Source organism: Oculina patagonica, chromosome 10 (assembly GCF_052425735.1).
Source record: "Oculina patagonica isolate OP01 chromosome 10, crgOcupat, whole genome shotgun sequence".
In the NCBI taxonomy this organism is placed as follows: domain Eukaryota; kingdom Metazoa; phylum Cnidaria; class Anthozoa; order Scleractinia; family Oculinidae; genus Oculina; species Oculina patagonica.
Genome location: NC_135767.1, coordinates 4,569,437 through 4,588,751, shown reverse-complemented (window position 1 = coordinate 4,588,751; position 19,315 = coordinate 4,569,437). Strand labels below are relative to the sequence as shown.

General features: G+C 38.3%; 1 protein-coding gene and 1 pseudogene across 2 annotated transcripts; both read right to left on the bottom strand.

Moving 5' to 3' along the window:
* Positions 1-970: 970 nt before the first annotated feature.
* Positions 971-10,216, bottom strand: LOC144628231 (uncharacterized; annotated as a pseudogene). Its single transcript, XR_013566223.1, has 8 exons — positions 10,112-10,216; positions 8,264-8,469; positions 5,620-5,746; positions 4,197-4,636; positions 3,412-3,593; positions 2,823-2,854; positions 2,475-2,597; positions 971-1,838 (listed from the first exon to the last, which is right to left on the bottom strand). The product of XR_013566223.1 is annotated as an uncharacterized LOC144628231 (transcript).
* Positions 10,217-11,874: 1,658 nt separating this feature from the next.
* On the bottom strand, positions 11,875-17,163 carry LOC144628837 (lactadherin-like). Its single transcript, XM_078486945.1, has 3 exons — positions 16,620-17,163; positions 11,942-12,249; positions 11,875-11,883 (listed from the first exon to the last, which is right to left on the bottom strand). Exons 1-3 carry the CDS (start codon positions 16,936-16,938, stop codon positions 11,875-11,877), a joined length of 636 nt encoding a protein of 211 aa, XP_078343071.1. The 5' UTR covers positions 16,939-17,163.
* Between the last annotated feature and the right edge of the window lie 2,152 nt (positions 17,164-19,315).

Genomic DNA, 19,315 nt, shown 5'->3' with positions numbered 1-19,315 from the left:
TTTATAAGTATTTTGACCTAGGAACATTCCAGGAAGGTCTTATAACCATTTTGCCAGCCATTTGGTAGCTTACCTCATGAGTTCACAAAGACGTTTGAGAACCACCACTGCTAGATGAGCAAATTTTCCTTCACAATAAACTCAAGATTGAAGCAAAACCACCCCTTTCTTCTCCTTAGTTTTACCATGGCTAGAGAAGAAAGTGAAGTTTGGGATATATTGAAAGGCGAATGGTGACGCTTTGAGCCACACATCACAGACAGAATCTCTCAGGAGAATTTGCCTTTACATAATGATCAGATTCTCCCAATATGTCTACAAGAAAAGTATGGTGACCATTGGGAGAATTTGTATGCTGAAAGATTCTTACATACCAGCATTTGAATTACTTTTTACTCACTATTTGATAATATAAAGGAAAATAACTGAAAAACATGCCTCGGTTCGCACTGAGGTTATTCATTTTCTACCTTTACATTCAATAGCAAATGGGGCTGCATGAATTTGCCAAAATTCAGTGGCTTCACTTGAAGTTACACTTCAGATTTTGCCAGTCATTTGATGACTTATAAATAATACTGTGTGTTAATTATCTTACATAATATTTATAACTTCATCCAAAAGAAGTTATCTCTTATCATTATTATTACTATTTTGTTTTAAGACTAATTTGTTAGAGAACAGAGTCTTTGAGAGTCTCTGTTTAGGCTATTTATAATGAATACACAAATGCCTCACAATTATTATTGCAAGTTGTGAGATAAAAATTTTTTCAAAAAACAAAACAAAAAGTACATAACTATTAAGTACTCAAAACAAGCAATTTATGAGGAAAAAAATACCATATAGCAACAATCTGTTTATATAAAAAAGAATCAAAAACAAAAAAAACTGTTACAGTCCTGATATTTACAAAAAAATTGTAAGCCATCGTGATCATAGCGACCAAACAATTACTGGTATGTTGTCAACTGATATTAATAACATGAGTCATCAACTGCCGTCACAACGATTGACAGATTATGCAAGTTTGTAAACTGAGAAAAGAACAATAAATTCATATTATTGCTTTGCTTCAGCTTCTAAACATTTTATAATCCCCTTTAACTTAAGGGCTCATAAAGATCTTGCTTATCAGGTGCCCCTCAGGGGCTCATACACTGACTCTCTTTGTGACCCAGGCCTGTGCACTGAGGCATATGGTGCATCAAGCTCAAGGCTCTGCTCATAGGCTGGGTTGTCAAGGGCATCTGGGGAAGTGGACCCATTTTGAGCACCACTGTTGATTGGTCCAGCTGAATCAGGCCCCTCAAGAACATTATACAGTGGCTCATTGTTTGAACTTTCATGAGGACCTTGTGTTCCTGATGGATTGTTTTCAGCATCAGAGCTCTCCAGAACATTATAGAGCGGCTCCTGTGGCCCCTGCTTGGATTCAGGCCTTTCAAGTACATTGTACAGGGGATCACCAACATTTGGGGCCTCATAGTTTTGTTCTGCATCAGGCCCCTCAAGCACATTATAAAGAGGGTCCTGTGTGTCCCCATGGTTATCACATCCTGGATCACTATAAACTTCCTCTTGCATGGCCCCTTGTTCTGCATCAGGTTGCTCAAGGACATTATAGACTGGCTCTGCCAAAAGTTGGGGTCTTTCATTTGGTTGTCCTGTTACACTAGGTTTTAGTTTGGGGTTTGGTTTCCCTGTGACAACCTGTCCTTTCTTCAAACTCTGGTAAACAGGTGCCCCTGGTATCTTTTTGTCCAGACTTTTGTAGACGGTGTAGTTATCGTAATCATCTTCAGGGCTGCTATACAATCCTGACCCATTCACTTGTCCTATTGGGAAAAATAAATGAGAAAGTAGGAAACATCAAGTAAGACCCGGTTCTACTATGACTATAGTAAGAGAAGGGGAATTGTGTGTGTGGGGGGGGGGGGGGGGGGGGCAAGAGCCCATAAAATGAGGGTGGGAGGGGTACGAGAGGCAGGAGAAGAGAAGATAGGTAGCGGGATTCCTGAGATGGTGGGAACGGGGAGAAATAGTGAAAAATTTCAAAATGTTTTGCAACAGAAAAAAAAAAAGACGCAGGAAGCACTAATGAAGGGGGTGGGAACTGGGAGTAAAAGGTAGGGGAAACCGGAGGTTCAGAGCCACTTGCCTACCCCCCCCCCATCTCCCCTGTAATAATAATGATAATGATCAGTGGTGTGTGTCAATTTGTACACAAGCCGCAGTGCATGTAAGTGTACATGGGGTTACAGCTTTGTCTCAAATAAAGCCCAACAATTTAACAGATTTTTTGCATTATGTGTGGCTCAACATACATGTAACACCACTCATTCCCCATTGCAATAATGTGATTTTTTTTCTAATCTCAACTCAGCTACAAATGAACATATGAGAGTATGATCCCTACATGTATAACTGGTAAATAACTTGTTAAAAGTCAGAAACAAGCTGTTTAAACTTACCATGATTGTTAATAATCAGGCCCTGGTATGTTGGTTGATTGTCTTGGTCACTTAAGGTGGTGACTTGGTTATCTGTTGTTGTACTCAGTGGGATATCTGAACTCCCATACACAGGGTTTTTAACTAGGATTTGAAAACAGTAACAAGAGTAACTTTTTATTTTGGATTGAGAGGTGGATGGTCTTTCAAACTTTCCCATGAAACAGGAAAAAGTTATCCAAATCTTGGTTCAATTGACACAGCTGGTCAATAACGAAAATTAATATAATTGGCTTCTTGGTTGCTTCTGAGGCAGTATTAATAAAAGATGGTGAGAATAGTAAATGCAAATAAATGCTAAAAATATACCTTCTAGTTTTGTTGCCTTTTCCTTGCTTTCCCTAGAAAGTGATTTTCAGATTTGTAAGAAGAATGACAATTTTTAATTAACCCAAAAACAACATCTTTGAAGTGTATGCATGACAGTTTACAGTCTTGCAAATGACTAACCCAGAAAAAGCTTCTGAGCAACACAAGAACTGAAAATGAACACAAGTTACACAACTCCAGCCAGCCAGAGCCATTCCAAGGAGTTCACATTAGTAGGAGGCGAGCGCTTACCTATCTATGCCACCCCCTCCCCCTCCTAGATAATGCAGGGGATCAAAAGTAGTTGCAGCACAATAGATTTTCTTAGTCTTTTTATTTCCTTGCAGAACATAAGTCTGATTCCATTGCCTTCCATCTGGTCCTATCTTGGGGCATTTTCTTGCAGCACATTTACAGCAGCTAAAAGTTGGAGCAAGGGGAGCAGAAATGATTTACCACTTCCCTCTTATCAATGTGTCCCAGGTTTAAATCTTAACCCAGTCAAATGGGTTGAGTTTGTTGTTGGCTATCATCCTTGCTCTGAGGGTTTTTCCCTGGGTGATTAGTTGATTCTAAAAACATGTCTTACCCCAACTTTCTCCGCTTGCAAAGTACAATGAACACAATAACAGCAATTCCTAAAGCAACAGCACCGCCCACTGCAGCACCAATTACAACTCCATTTTTATTTCCATTTGCTCTTGCTTCTTTGTTGCCTGGGCCGTCAGGAGGAGCAGCAGAACTAGATGCTGCTTCAGTGGCTGAAGACGACTGCCAAAAAATAGAGAAATCATTGGTTGTAGTTATTATTACATGATAACAAATTTGGTCTGTCTTCAAGCCTTATAGTGACTAACTGGCTGGAACTTCAAGAAGAATTTGTATGTTTACATCAGGGCTTAAAGGATTAATACATCATCAAATTCTCCCAACTAGTACTATAAGAAATGTATGGAAACCAGTAAGGAGAATTTGTATGTTGACATCAGGGCTTAAAGGGTTGATACATTATCCAATTCTCCCAACTTGTACTATAAGAAATGTATGGAGACCAGTAAGGAGAATTTGTATGTTGACATCAGGGCTTAAAGGGTTGATACATTATCCAATTCTCCCAACTTGTACTATAAGGAATGTATGGAGACCAGTAAGGAGAATTTGTATGCTGACATTAGGGCTTAAAGGGTTAATACATCATTAAATTCTCCCAACTAGTACTATAAGAAATGTATGGAGACCAGTAAGGAGAATTTGTATGCAGGGCTTAAAGGGTTGATACATCATCAGTTTCTCTCAACTAGTATTAAATAAGAAATGTGTGGAGACCAGCAAGGAGAATTTGACAGTTGATGTTAAAGGATTACTGGAATATACCTTTGATGGCTTTACACTGATAACAGGTTCTTGCTTATCGGTGCTTATAACAGACTTCGTTGGTGTTCTTGAGGTTGCAACAGGAGGCAGAATCATCTCAGTTGTCGATACAAATGATGTTATGGATTGATGTGATGGTGTGAGAGGTGATGAAGAAGAATAGATTAATATTGATGTCGTTTTTGTGGATGACTGCATTGAAGTTACAGAAGTAAGGGAAGATGATGGTAGCAATAATATTGATGTTGATAATTCCTCTGAAAATAAAGACGTCGACACAAATAGTGAGGATGATGGTAGCAATGATACTGATGTGAAAGATGCTGTTAAAGATGCAGCTGACGGCACAAAAAGTGAGGATGATGAACCCAGCTGAGAAACCACAGTGCTTGACTTGGTTGGGCAATTTGTTGTTGTGTTAGTAACATTGTCAAGATTATCTGAAAAATAGCAAAAAATGAAGAAGTTTTGAAGACATGGAAAACACACTTAGGGCATGTTCATTTGGGAATATTCGGGAATAAGATTTATATTCCGGAATATATTCCAGATATTCTGCTCCTGGGAACAGAATAGCCAGAATGGAAATCCAAGTATTCCCGAATAGGAAGAGCAGCCAAACAAACGCTAACTCGCATTATTCCAATTATTCTTATTCCAGATTAATCCCAAGTGAACACGCCCTTAATATGCAGCCAAAGGCTATAACTATATATCAGCTTAGCATAAACTCAAATACATTTTTACACATTACAGGTGAAGCAATATGCTATACATACATGTATGCAAGTTGTTGTAATGCTATCACAAAAACCCTTGGCACCATATGTATTTAAATATTCTCACAACAGAGTTTACGTTGTCTCCAAATCACACCGTTTTATCATTTTTTTATTTCTCCCATTTAGTCTCTAACAAAACAACAGGAAATGCCACCAAGTGGTTAATAACATTATTAATAATGATGTTACTGCATGGTGCAGCAAAGATGATACGGGGTGACAAACGGTTCTCAAAAACTACACATCTTGCAGAATTTTAGCCACATCTCAGACTCAGGGGTCTTGACCTTTTGGAACTTTTTTGTCGTGCATTTTTGTCATAGTCTTGAATGTACCCATCGCCAACCCTAACCCACATTTTCAGATAGTTCATATCAAAATATATTTATAGTGTTCTTTGGATAAAAGAGATTGAAAAAAGTCATGTGGTGATTTCCTCTAAAAGTTACAGTACCTAAAATTAATTTACACGACTTTTAAGTGCCCTTATTTGAACTGGCACTCAAAAGAAAAAAATGATTTCATATTATCACTTCTTGGGTTCAAACTAATTCTGCAATACGCATAAGGCTGCTATAAAATTTAATTATTGTCATACAATGCAATTTTTAACAATACGGTGCTAAAGAAAAATCACTCACATGTAATTTGTCCTGATGCCTTAAAAACCAGGCATCCTGTCTTGGGTGGTCTTGTATCCTTATAGTTACAAGTTACCATTACTCGAATAATTCTTCCCAGCAGTTTCTCAGTTTCGTCAACTCTCCACTACAGAAGACAAAGTTCAAACACAATGAACATTAATTAACTTGCAATAAGAAAAAGGCAATGAAAATGGGGCAAGTAACAAAAAAGTGAATCTGGTGGCTGGATCAGTTAAAGAGGAAGTTCCTTCCAAAAATACACTTTTTATTCTTCACACCAAAAAAATTAATACAGAGATATGCTACTCACCAAAATTTTAGCTTCCAAAGAGTATTCAAACCCCATGAAATCCTTGTCTGAAGAGGTCCAAAATTGAGAACCCGCGGCGGCCATCTTGGAGGAACTAAGCAGCCTGGCAAAGTATGTGTGACGTCAAAGAGCTCAACTTTTACTATCTGCTGGAGCTCAGTTTCTGTAAAATGATGCTGCACAAACAGGCATTTCGAAAAACAAGCTGATACAAAAATAAGCATGGCTGCTAAGTTATTCTGAGATGGCGGCAACTGTTTCTAGATTTTTGGACTACTTCAGACAAGTATTTCATAGGGTTTGAATACTCTTTGGAAGCTGAAATTTTGGTGAGTAGCATATCTTGGAATTACCTTTTCATTGGCATGAAGAAATAAAAAGGTGCCATCTTGGAACAAACTTCTCCTTTATTAAAACATTAGAAATTCTATGCTGTCAGTCAACCATCAAAGAATTAACAGCTGGCAAACAAACGGCAAATTTTCCATAATAGTAAACTGTCAAAATTTGCTACATGAAACTAAGTTATATCATCTTTTTGTCAACGGTACATTTTGGTTTCGTGAGATTTTGAAGCATGTTCAGTTTGCAGGATACTTGACTCCCCAACTAGCCATGACTGCAAAAGTACAATAATTATTATTTAATGAAATTATTTGCATTTTACATTCAAAAGGTGTGAAATAATGGGAGGTTCCACCAAATTACAGTAGAACTTCTTGTTTAACAACAAAGAGCACCAGTTATCACAGATAGCTTTTAGCTAACACTACTGAAGAGCTTTACTTTACAAATCCCAGTTATTTTCTATCAGTAAATTTGTTGGGAAAATTAAGAAAGTACTCGCCAATAATGGAGCTCATTTGGGCACCATCTTGTTTGTATCTGCCAATAATTATGCGGCTCATTTTCCCACGTAATGTTCAAGGTGTGGCTACACCCCAGAAATCCCTACACTCAGCATGCAAGGTCCATTGGTATACAGTTCGATTCACAAGAAACATTGGTATGTATTTTGGGGTTATTGCGTTTGACAAAGGAGAACACATACTAATTGCGTCATTTTTGTGAATTCAGTCTTGCAGACACTGATATTGATGCCATACAGTTTTGGCGTTTGAATGCCATCTTGGACTGGCTGGCTGTATAGATTGATTCGATCTCACGTAGAACAAAATGGTGTCACATATTGCAATCACAGAAACATTTTATGCACCAAGAAATGGCTGAAACGTGTGCCCAGTAAGTTAAAATGATGCCAAAAATGTCACGGAAAATGTTACAGGGTTATCATCCTCCGAACATCTAAATCATGACAATGACACATCATGGTTCCATCTGATAAAAATCCAAATTATGAATAAGATAGCATGCATGCAATAAAAAATTATGCTTTAAAATATCAAGAACTGCTACAATCTAACAATATTTTCACAGTTCTAATGAAAGACAAATCCAATTTATCCTATCAAATTCACACTTATTACATCATGACAATTTTCTTTTGGCTTGTCACGCAATCTTTCACCAAAAAGTTGTGTGACAAGCTTCCTCTCTCACTCATTCTATTTGCTGCCAATGAGAGTGTTGTGCCACTGCCTAGCTTTCTTTACCTGGTGGTATCTAATATCTTTTTGGGTGGAACCCACTCCTCCAATCTACTAGTAACTAAACTAGAAGAGACCTTGTATTTGTTATTAATGAACTTTAGTTTGAAGTAGCTACTCACTGGGACTGTTGCCTTGACATGGCTGATCATGAGTGGCTTGTGCGTCCCAATGACTCCAAGAGCTATGCCGGCAGGAGTATTACACCCCTGGTAGGAACTCTCAAGCCGGAAAGGTCAAGGAGAAGGGTCCAGACCAAAGTCAGTCCCACGGCCCTCCAGGTGTTGGAGTTGGGCTTGAGGCTAACGACCTCATCCCGTAAAAATTCCTTGTTATGGAAACAGCAATGAGGACAACCAAGCTGCCCTATGTGCCACACAGGCATGATGGGCAGTAAGGAAGTGTGAAGTAGGTGGCAAAATTGCCAGCTACAAGCACATTTTGACTGGACTAATTTACTGCGTAATTTTAAGTTACTGTTTTCCTCCCTGGGGGTCAAGTCATTAAGTCAAATTACTGTACAAATCTGTGAAATGTGAAGACCTGTTGATTGATAATAATTATCAATCAACAGGTCTTCACAATTCAAGAAATGTGTCTGGAACAATATTACCGGTATTGTTCCGGACACATTTCTTGACTAGTTTTCACACTTTTCTGTTTTAAACTGTATTTTTTTTACTGTTTTATTAGAAAATAATAATGATAGCAACAATAATAATACCGTGAATCCTTGATTAATTTCTGCTTTGAAGATGTCACTGCATACATCCACCCACTTGTTTTGTACATCATAGCTGTAGTATGCAGTACTTTGTGGAACTACATGACAGCTGCTGTATTTCCCATCAGAATTGAAACGCGGAAATCCATTAGTTTCAAGGTTGAGGGACTTCAGAAAAAAGGGCCACTCAAAGAAACGGGAACAAACTGTAAATAAACAAACACAACAAAGCCATAAAATCCAATTAAAGCTTGCCATTATTTTAGATTTTTTTGTCAAAAAATACCTCTTAGTCATTGCAATTAGACTCCTACACAGACATTCTTTTGGCTCATCACGCAATCTTTAAAACCTGCTCGTTTCAGCAGACGTTGGGTGGGGGAGGAAAGATTGCTTGACAAGCCAAAAGAACGTCTGCGTAGGAGTCTATGTTGCAATGGGTTATGTAGTGAGTCAGTCAGTGAGTCAGTGAGGGAGCGGTGTATGTTTGTCACAAAAATCAGATTCAGGCTACTAATAACAAGAAACAATCAAATTGAAGAAGATTTGCTTCTGATTTGAGAAGGCTGTCTTTGTTCTTCACTGCAAAACAAGTGAAGGTATTCATCAATTGGCCTATTTCACCATTTACAGGGAGAGGGGAAGGGAAGTATTTTTAATTTGTAGGTTACAAGGACGACTTTGTGTGTGGGCATGAAACTGAAAAGCATTCAAAATTTGTCATACTGGCGTACAATCGTAGTCTTTAGCATATATATATATACCAACATCCTATCAAGGCTTTGGTTGAGAAAGTTGGGCTCAGTGGTTAAATGACCAGGTGTCTATTTCAAATTAAGATAATAGATGAAGCTTATAAGTTTACTTACAATGTAGTTATTAACCCAATTTTCCATCTGGCCTTCCTACCCAGATAATATAGCTAAAATTTAATCTTATTTACCACTTCGTCATCAAAGTCTGTACTCAAGCTCAGGACACTTTCATAACTTCCCAGTACCTTGTTTTATTCAATATATAAATTAGAGCAAAATTCTGAGATCAACCTGCGAAAATGCTTGTAGGGGGAGGGATATACGTAAGCACTTTCAAGATGTGTGGACTGTCATCCATTTCAGAGATGGGGAGGGTGTTAAGAAGAAAACTACTGAACTTGCATGACACGCGATAAGCGTGAGTACGCTGACATTTTAAATTTGTTACTAAGTTCGCAAGCACAATCACACGTACGATTATCATGTGTACGAGTTACAGTTTTTAGGAGTCGTTTGTTTCAAGGATTGTGTGCAGTTTTAGAGTTAACCGTGTTACCAATTGGTGGTGTTTAAGGACGACTGAACGTGTTTGTTGTATGAGGAGTTTTTCGTTACCATTTACGAACAGAGGGATGGGGATAACAATACTCCTAGTCACTTCACACTATTAAAACTAGAGTTAGATGGCAGCTTTTTGACCACTCCATTAATGTTACTCGTACATGCATGTAAGTGAACTGTGGGCATAAATATGTAATGCAGTTAGCTTCAAGAAAGCTAGTTTACAGGTATGTCATTGAAATGGAGGAAACAAAAAAATCCCAACTAGCAGGAGGCAAACCACGCGCACTTGGCTATATACAAAGGGTGACCTACATGTAGGATTTGAACTCAGGAGGACCAAGAGCAAATCCAGCTAATGGCAGGGTGGAGGGTTTGATCCTGGAACCTCTGAATTACAACCAAAGCCCTTTACCACTTGGCCATGTTGTCTCCCAACAAGAGGACACATTTGCATGACCAGATGGCTTTTTCAGATCATTATTAAAAAAAAAAAAAACTAAATGGATATTACCGGTAAATCATCACTAACCAGCTTGATCACTGCAACCATACAACTCAACTCTGAGACACATTCTTTGGTTGTATGCTGTGGGATATATTCTAAGGAATCTTGTTTCAAATGTGTCTTTAAGCTTATTAAATATTATGCTGTTGGCATCCTTGTTTCCTGGAAATGTCTGAAGTTGAATCAGAGAGAAACAGGAATTTTAAAAGTTAATCAAAATTTATTTTCCATATTAAAACTGGAAGGTGTATAAATTATAAGAAAAACAGACTTTTAACCAGATGGGCATCTGGCCATTAATTTAACTAGGTTCTTGCTTTTTGGAGAAAATTATTTTTTTCCATGTGACTTGATTGTTTAATTGCTGCTTGAGAGTTATTTTCTAAGAGAATTTGAACATGTTCATGCAAGACTGGCTGGCCTAGATAAGCCACTGCCTCCTGCGGGCCCAGTCTACTATACATGAGATAAAGAAAATAAAGCGTGAAATGGATTTTTATTTGAATACCCAAAACTGCAGAAAATACAAGTTTTAAGATTTTTAAAGTGGCTGAACACAGTTTTTCAATCTTTGAAGTATCTAGTATCCTTTATTTTGTACTCATGGCCAAACGGTTGCAGTTGATGAGCTCACAATTGGCAAGTTACAGGATAAGCTACTGCACTGTAATTTTTGAGTGCCACTTCTAGACCATGAGGCATTACCATGGCAACACAGCTGATAACTTATCAACCAAAATTTTGAATTCTCTACGATTTCAGAAAATTCAGTTGGTAGAATTTTTTAATCATTTGTGTACAACAAACATGGAGAAATTGTGACATTTTAACACTGAAGTAATAAAGATTTAACAGAGGGAATTTTACAGCTGTGCAAAATTTCTTTAAATAATAATAAAACGCCCGATCACAACTCTTTGATCAACTGCACATTGCAGCATTTAAATTTTGCTATTCTCAAAGCCTTGAGCACACGCTTGAACTCGCATTAGCACTGAATCTTAAAGAGCTCGGGGAAACTGTATTCAGCCACCTTTAATTCTACAAATTTTGGGCGGGACATATCCCCAGGTCCCACAAAAAGGACATTGGTCTTTGGCCCTAATGAAAATTTTGAATGCCTACTTTTCAAAATCCTGGCTAAAGCTCGCTACACCTCCTTGGAATAACTAGCTTGGATATAAAAAAAAGTCTACTATAAAAGGTTTTGGGTTCAACTTGTGCTCCTGTTGAGGATTGTGAATGTAGGACGTCTAATGTATGTCACATTGTAAAATTCATTAACTATTTATGAGGGTGCAAACCAATCCCAGCACAGTATTCAGATCACATGTACACAACTGTAAACCCCAATACAAATCAAACAATAGAATTAACTTTTGATTTAAACTCCTGCTCAGCTAACTAGAATTCATTAACTTTTGATACAGATCTCTACCGAATCACATAACAATACTACTTTGCATTCAATTTATTGTTTTCATTTCACAAGTAGTCGAATAAAATATTCGTGTCCCATCTGTATGGGCGTTTACAACGGCTCACCATTGTAAATGCCTGCTCATATTTTATCTACTACTTATGAACCTAGTAAATGACCTAGCTCCCCAAAAGTTACCTGTACCTCAGTGGTTAGAGCATCCAACAAGTGTGTGGAGGGTTATGGGTTCATTTCCCATCGGGGACTCAGAAACCTTTTTTGGTGGTTTCTCATGGCAAACTAAATAACTTAAAATAATTATGTGTTGTACAAATCAAACCGGTTTAAAATAATTTTGACATGAAATTTATTTAAACTACAACACATACACACATACATGTAATACAAAGCACAGTACAAAGGTTATTTCTTACCACGTCACCATTTTTATCTTCATAAGACAACCATGAAGCTCCATCATAACTGTATTTTATCTGAAATGTTGTAACATAGTTGATTTTTGAACGGTCTTTTACTCCTTGAGTTGCAATGGCTGATACACGTCTGACCTTTATCAAGTCAATCTGAAAGTACTCTCCATCATGGTTTTTAGCACTGCACCAAGCCTTATCACTGTTATTTAGTCTCCCCTCATAAGGATACCAATCACTTTTGTGTGTTAAGGATGTTAGCTGGGAATTATCTATATTCCCACTTTCCATACCAAGAGGATTTGAACAACCTACAAAGGAGTTAATTAAATAATATAAGAAATGAGTTAGAATTAACCCAAAGTTAATTGTATGCAAAAGTCATTTTGTAAAAAGAAAAAAACACAGTGGATCAGAAATTGTGTCAACCAGTTCTATATGTAATCAAACACATAATAATTTATTGTTTGTAATCTTCCACTACTAAAAGTCTTTCTGGTTATTTTAGTGGCTATGTATTAGTACACCCACAGTCACTTTTTGCCAACACCATTCACTAGATTTGCTAATTTTATAACTACATAGTGTCCTTGTAACAGGCTGCTGGGGCTTGGGCCTTGGTTCCTACCCAGATTTCCTGCCATTTTTCCCTACATCTTTTTTTTCTGGCAGGGTTTTTTGGCCTCCATTCTAGACACAATAGTTTTATATGTAGTTGCTAAGCTCTCTTAAGCCTACAGTACATGTACATGCAAATTTCATGGAAATCAAGGAAGTCAACAGAATTTCATGGGGTTATTTTACATAGGATCTGGCCCAACAAACATTTCTCAAACTTGGAGCTCACAAACCAATGCACTGATTCTCAAGTTTTCCAAACGCAAAAAAACAAATAAACAATAACAAATAATTATATAAATTATTAAACAAATAAATAAACAAAATAAATATACATATACAAATAAACAAACAAAAAAGGAAATAAAACCAACAAATGAATGGATGTTAACCGCAACAGAACATTGATTAGGGTGGATAGGAAACTCACTGGTTCTTGTTTAACAGGCCATCCAGCCACTGAACGTCATAAAAAGAGTGGAAATTGAGTAAGTCGATGCGTAGTTTTGTACAGAGTTCGTTCGTAGGTAAACCAGCGTGTGTTCCTGTGTCTGCAATCAGGCTTTTAGCCAGGATTTAAAAAGTGGGACTCCAAAATTTTTATAAGGCCTGACGTTGTCCCCATAGGAGGGCCTGAGGAGCATGCAAGGTGTTTTTCTGCAGTTATGAGTGCAAAGGTATCTAAAGATTTCCAACTTTGTTAAAAAAACCCTCTGTATTCAGTTATTCATATTAATTTTCTATGAAAAGTGGCCGTCCATAGGACTCCTGGACTCCCACCTGGCTAAATGCCTGTGTGCAATTATAATTATGTTGCACAAAACTACAAATTGTTAGAATTACACGCATCGAGAGTGGGTATAATATGGATCAAAATTGTTTTATCATGCATTGTATATTGAATGTTACATGCGTGAAGTAGATTACTGTGTGAATTATGTCACTCTGTATGTTTAAGGTAATTCCCTAGAAATAGAACTGCTCATAGATTTCGAACCAAAATTTGCCAGTTGGTTGTTATCCTTAAGGGAAGTTAAATTCTGAAATAAAAAAGGGGGGTCACCGTATTCGTTTAGGAACAGGAAGACCTTGTATTTACCATATAATTCCTTATATTTCCTTTGCGAGAACTGGCAAAGTACACGTTTTCGGTGATAATGTATTATTCTGCCATAGAAATTGATCTGTATTCATTTTGTAGAAAGTATTTGATCACTACTTTCGAACTAAGAGAAAAAAATAATAGGTCACCGAACTCGTTAACGAGAAAACGATGATTTCTCTCTCGCGCGAGCCAAGCCGCATATAGAAAAGCCGCCATTTTGTTTATGTGCGCGCGCTAATTACGCGTAATATTGTGCGCAGTAAGGATGCGCAATGCAATACTAGGGAATCACCTTAAGTACTTTGTGGAATTTTAAATTGAAGTGAAACTATTTCCACAACTTTGTGGAAGTTAACAGGGCTCGAGACTAACGGTAGCCAACTAGCCAAAGGCTAGTAAAAATGCAGTTTTGGCTAGTAGGTTTTGGCCTTTCACTAGCCAAAATGGCTAGTGAAAAAATCAGGCATTAGTGGCAAGAAACCTCATTTATTAAAATCGTCTCTCAGAGAATATAACTAACAAGTAAGCTGTTGACATAATGATTATAGAATGTGAAGCTTTAAATAACAAAATTCTAGTTGACAAAAACGCATGTGCGTGTACAATTTTTATAGTGAAGAACAAAGCCCAATTTTTTAAGGAAAAAAAAAACGCGAAGATTTAAGGAACATTTTACGGTTAAAGGTTTAAACATTATCGGGCATTGTTTTCACCCCCCCCCCCCTTAAAAGAAGAACTATGCTTAAAAATTGTGGCTAGTAGAAAATAAGTTTTGGCTAGTGAAATCAAAGCTGTCACTAGCCACTTGGCTTGTTAGCAAAAAAGTTAGTCTCGAGCCCTGAGTTTAAATCTCATTTAGTGCCAAACGATAACAAGTCAAGTGAAATAAATAATTATTTTTGTGTACATAATAAGTTATTCCATTTATTCTATGTTCTTTTGGCTCATCACACAATCTTCTCACACTTGTACTTCTCGCGTTTAGTGAGGTATAAGCATAGTAACTAACTGGTATAATGTATCAGTCAATTCCAAGCGAGATCATCCCCCCTGGGCAACCCCCGGGCATTTGACCGCTACTGAGGCCCAGATAGTGGGGAATTTGATCAAACTGAAGCCCGGATGGTGGGGCATTTGACCGCTGACAAAATGTGTCATAACTATGAAACCGGCTAGCGAGCTCAAGTGCGCGAAGTTAGTATTTGGTAACGTTAATTGCCCCCGCAGGGTTTTGGCCCAGAGGCCAAAACCCGAGGAGGCATCATTGTAATCCGAGCGAATATAGAGTATATATATAGTATATACTGGGAAAAATCTCGATTTGATCAATTTTTGCCCGCAAATAGTCTCGGGAGTTGTAAAATGCCGACAAGCTGAAAGCCCGCAAGTAGGTATCGGGAGTTGTAAAATGCCGACATACGGTGATTGGTCAATGATGACGCAAGTAAACGATGATTGGGTAATGATGACATTGGGCTGTCATCATGAGCACGTGCACGGATGACAACAAGCAAACAAACGACGCTTGTAAACGTTGATTGCAGTTGGGCAGAATTTTGAAAAAGATAATTTGAGGTTTTATTCGAGGCCTATTCATTTCACAATGTCTAAAAGCCGAAAGCAATGCAATTGTTGAAAAGACTTCGCGATAATTAACTAAGTAACTCGCAGAGAAGTAAGAAAATCCACATGTTTTACATCTGAGTGGCCGAAGAAGAAATATGTCTAGGAACACATACGAACATATCAAGCCATATCTTCAAATTTGTCTGCGATTTACGATAAGCAAGCCTTAGTCCAAAACCGCGATTTACCAAGCGCAAACTACTTGAACGGAGAAAAGCCTTGATCAGTCTATCTCCGGACGAGATTTACAAGAAACTTAAAAAAAAGATCTCGAGATAATTGTTTAAGACTCGCGGCAGGCGAAACCGGAAACCAGAAGCGAGCAACTTTTAGAAAGTCAAGCGTTTTCATTGTCAAAGGTGAGAAATTCTTTCGGTATCCTTTCCTTTTAAAAAGTTGATCGTTGTCATGAAGCGTGATTTACGATAACAAAGCCTTTGTCCAACTGACCGTGATTTACCAGGCACAAACTACTTGAATGGAGAAAACTTATGCGGCATCAAGAAAAGAAATTCAAAAGAGATCTCGAGATGCATTGTGATTATTTAAAACTCGCGGCAGGCGTGTTAGATTCGAGCCCGCAAAGCAGCCCATTCAAAGCGACGAAGTCGCGAAAACAAGCCACGCAAGTCGGGATAGGTCGACCGTGTTAAATTAATAAAGACGACGGACTTTTTCTTAAGTCTAGCTTGAGTCTAGCTGAGATCCCCCACCACAGCAAAACATGACAAAATGATGTCAAGATGCTGTTGCGTTCTTGTAATTAAATGATTTACCGTATCATAATTAATAATCATCCAAAATAGAAAATTAATTTCTAATAAAATGTCTGAATTGTAGAAAAGGATGAACAGCAGAGAAAAACCGATAAACATCGTCGAAACTTCGGGGGCAACCTAGTGTCAGCTATTTCTAGTGTAAAGTACCTAGTTTCAATGTATCTATCTTTTCCTATTAAAATTGGCTGATAAAAAGGGTACGAATGTCCGTTTAGACCAAGTCTTAACGAGAAGGTAACTGGTCATTAGCGAATTCACTCGTACTCGTAGGCAAAACGACCGCGATTCAAGGAGAAAACTGACTCACAATGACATTTCAGCGCCGACTGGTGGGGCATTTGACCATGCAATTGGCCCACATAGTGGGGAATTTGATGAAACATTTTGAAAAAAGTCAGATGCTCCGGGGGGAATTGGAATTGGAATTGACTGATATATAAGGCATACTACTAGTAGGCCGACCATCTCGTTTGAGGTCGAACGCACTCGCCTTATCTCTGATTGCTACTAGCTGCTTGCACCCTGCCCAACACCTTTATATCTGTTTACTCACTTCCAAATAGAGACGCCTTAACAGTCGCTGTATTACCACACTCTCCTAACTCTGGAAGAAAGGACGGGTATAAATTGTTGCATGTACAGCCACATGCAACGGTGTCCTCAAAGCTAGTGGACCCACACACTTTGGCTACCGTACATTTATAACCAGTTTTGTAAACAACCCTGAATAAATCCGTGTCATACATTCCTCTTCTCGTAACAATGAACTTCTCAACGCCAGTCACATTGAAGACAGCTAAAATGGGACACAATTGCTGTAGAACAGCTAGGTATAAGATCAAAAGAGCGATCATTCTGGAAGATTTCTCCATGGTTCCTGGTGGCAGACGTGTAGCAGTTGTTCAGGCAAGTGACGAAGATCTTTCATCTCTGCGGAACATTGCCGAAACAGCTATAAACAACGCCATGCACTGCTATGTTTACTCCACTCATAGTCGAAGATCCAAGTCGCGCTGCACATCTTTTCGATTCAGAAAAGTGAAGTGAGCCAAGAATTTCATGGAAAAACACAACACCAAAGAAACTGAAATGCAACGAATGTGTCAAATGATAACTTGTTTTTCGCAGCACGTGATTGCTGCTGGATGACGTTACGATGACGTCGGAAGTAAATACCGCAGACCACGCGGAAACTGATACCGCTTTTTTGAGCAAGGCGCTTTTTAGCCTGAATTTCAGACATCCCTCTGTGCTCGCCTACACAGAGGGATGTCTGAAATTCAGGCTAGGCGCTTTTAGCAAGAGAGGTGAAATCTCCGCTGCGTATTACCAAAGTAACACCTTTTTTAGGTTTCTTTCTAATTTAGCGTTACTTCTGACAGTACATCATAAAAAATGCTGTAAAATTCCAAGCATAAGCCTATGTTTGGTTCAATTCAATGTCGCTTCCGTTTGAGGTGCGCTTATATACCGTAAAATTCCGGTTATAAGCCCCCCCCCACTTATAAGCCCCCCCGGTTATAGGCCCATCTATCTGGAAACAAAAAAATACACCCGATTATAAGCCCCCCCGGATATAAGCCCCCCTCTACCGGACGACAGTACTGAATAGGGCTAAATGTTGCTTTATTATGCGTTTTTAACTAAAAAAACGTATTTCCATCAACACTCCCATGGCTCGTTTCGAAACGTTTTTTTCATTCCGCTTATAAGCCCCTCCGCTTATAAGCTCACCCAAAACCCCTTACGAAGTTGTATAGGCCCAGGGCTTATAACCGGAATTCTACGGTATTTTTCGGGGAGGGCGTTTACGCCGGTGTTTGGAGTGGGGGTACCTTATTCTCACTTAATTTTCGCGAGTTTTTACACTCGCGAAATATAGGACACGCGAAGTTTAAAATCGCGAAATTTAATATCGTACTGATGATATAAAAAAATAATGAAACTCGATGTGTTTTGTTATAGTTATTCCAACATGTCTGAGCTTCATGTTTAGGAGTTTATTGTTTAATTTTGTCCACTCTTTCAGTTGCACTGTTCGAACTGTTCTCTGCCGCCAAGTTCTTCAAAATCACGCTCTTGCAGTCGTAGATGAACCTATCAGGTCTTTAGACTGTTGAATACCTTATGTTTTAAACTTTTCTTATGTGCATATTGTTTTGTTTGCTGTTTTTACGATGACTTTCATATTAATTATGAAAGTGATAAATGATCATCGCAGTGAATTTCCAATTTAAGCAATTGGAAATAAAGAAGCCTGAAAAAAAATTCAGGGCTTCAACGGGATTCGAACCCGTGACCTCCGCGATACCGGTGCGATGCTCTACCAACTGAGCTATTGAAGCCACACATTGGGAGCGAGGTCAATTGTGAGTTCATATTTTCCCGTGAGAGGAGTGAAATGATGTAATGTATATGAACTCACAATTGACCATCGCACCGGTATCGCGGAGGTCACGGGTTCGAATCCCGTTGAAGCCCTGATTTTTTTTCAGGCTTCTTTATTTCCAGTTGCTTAAATTGGAAATTCACTGCGATGATCATTTATCACTTTCATATACATCCGCAGTTCATATATGAATCATTTCATATACATTACATCATATTAATTATGTTATTGAAGAATAGATAAAAATCGCGAACTTTAATACACCTTCCTCTCAAAATCGCGAAATTTAGTAGCGCGAAATATGGTTCTTGATTTTTTACGAAATTAAGTAATCGCGAAATTTAGTGAGAATAAGGTATTTTCAGACAGAAATCTGCGTTTCAAAATGTTTCAGTTTCTATTTGGACGGGAAACGCACAATTAAATTTTTGATGCAAAGAAGAATACTCTCTGAACATAACGATATGAAATCCAAAACAAGTCCTACAGTCGCTCTAACAACGTAAAAGATGAAATAAGGGCATGGGATATAATCGGAAAATTTATTTATTTATTCCGTGGGGGGAGTTTTTCTTAATAACCGGATTCTAGCCGGCCTGCCTTTGAATCACTCCGTTTCAATATCACAATACTGAGTTTCTGGGATGCAACGAACCAACCCTGCAATCGTTGTGAATGTTTGCGACAGGAAAACGATCTGTCTTATCAGTCAGTAAGGCTGGTCTGTCAATCTGCCTTAACAGTGGCGGATCTTGGGGAGAAGCCCGGGACCCCACCTTATGTTAAGGCCAAATAGAGGCCCAACGGGCCCAGAAAAATTATTTTTCAGAGTGGGGCCCCCTCTTGTTGCAGGGTCTGGA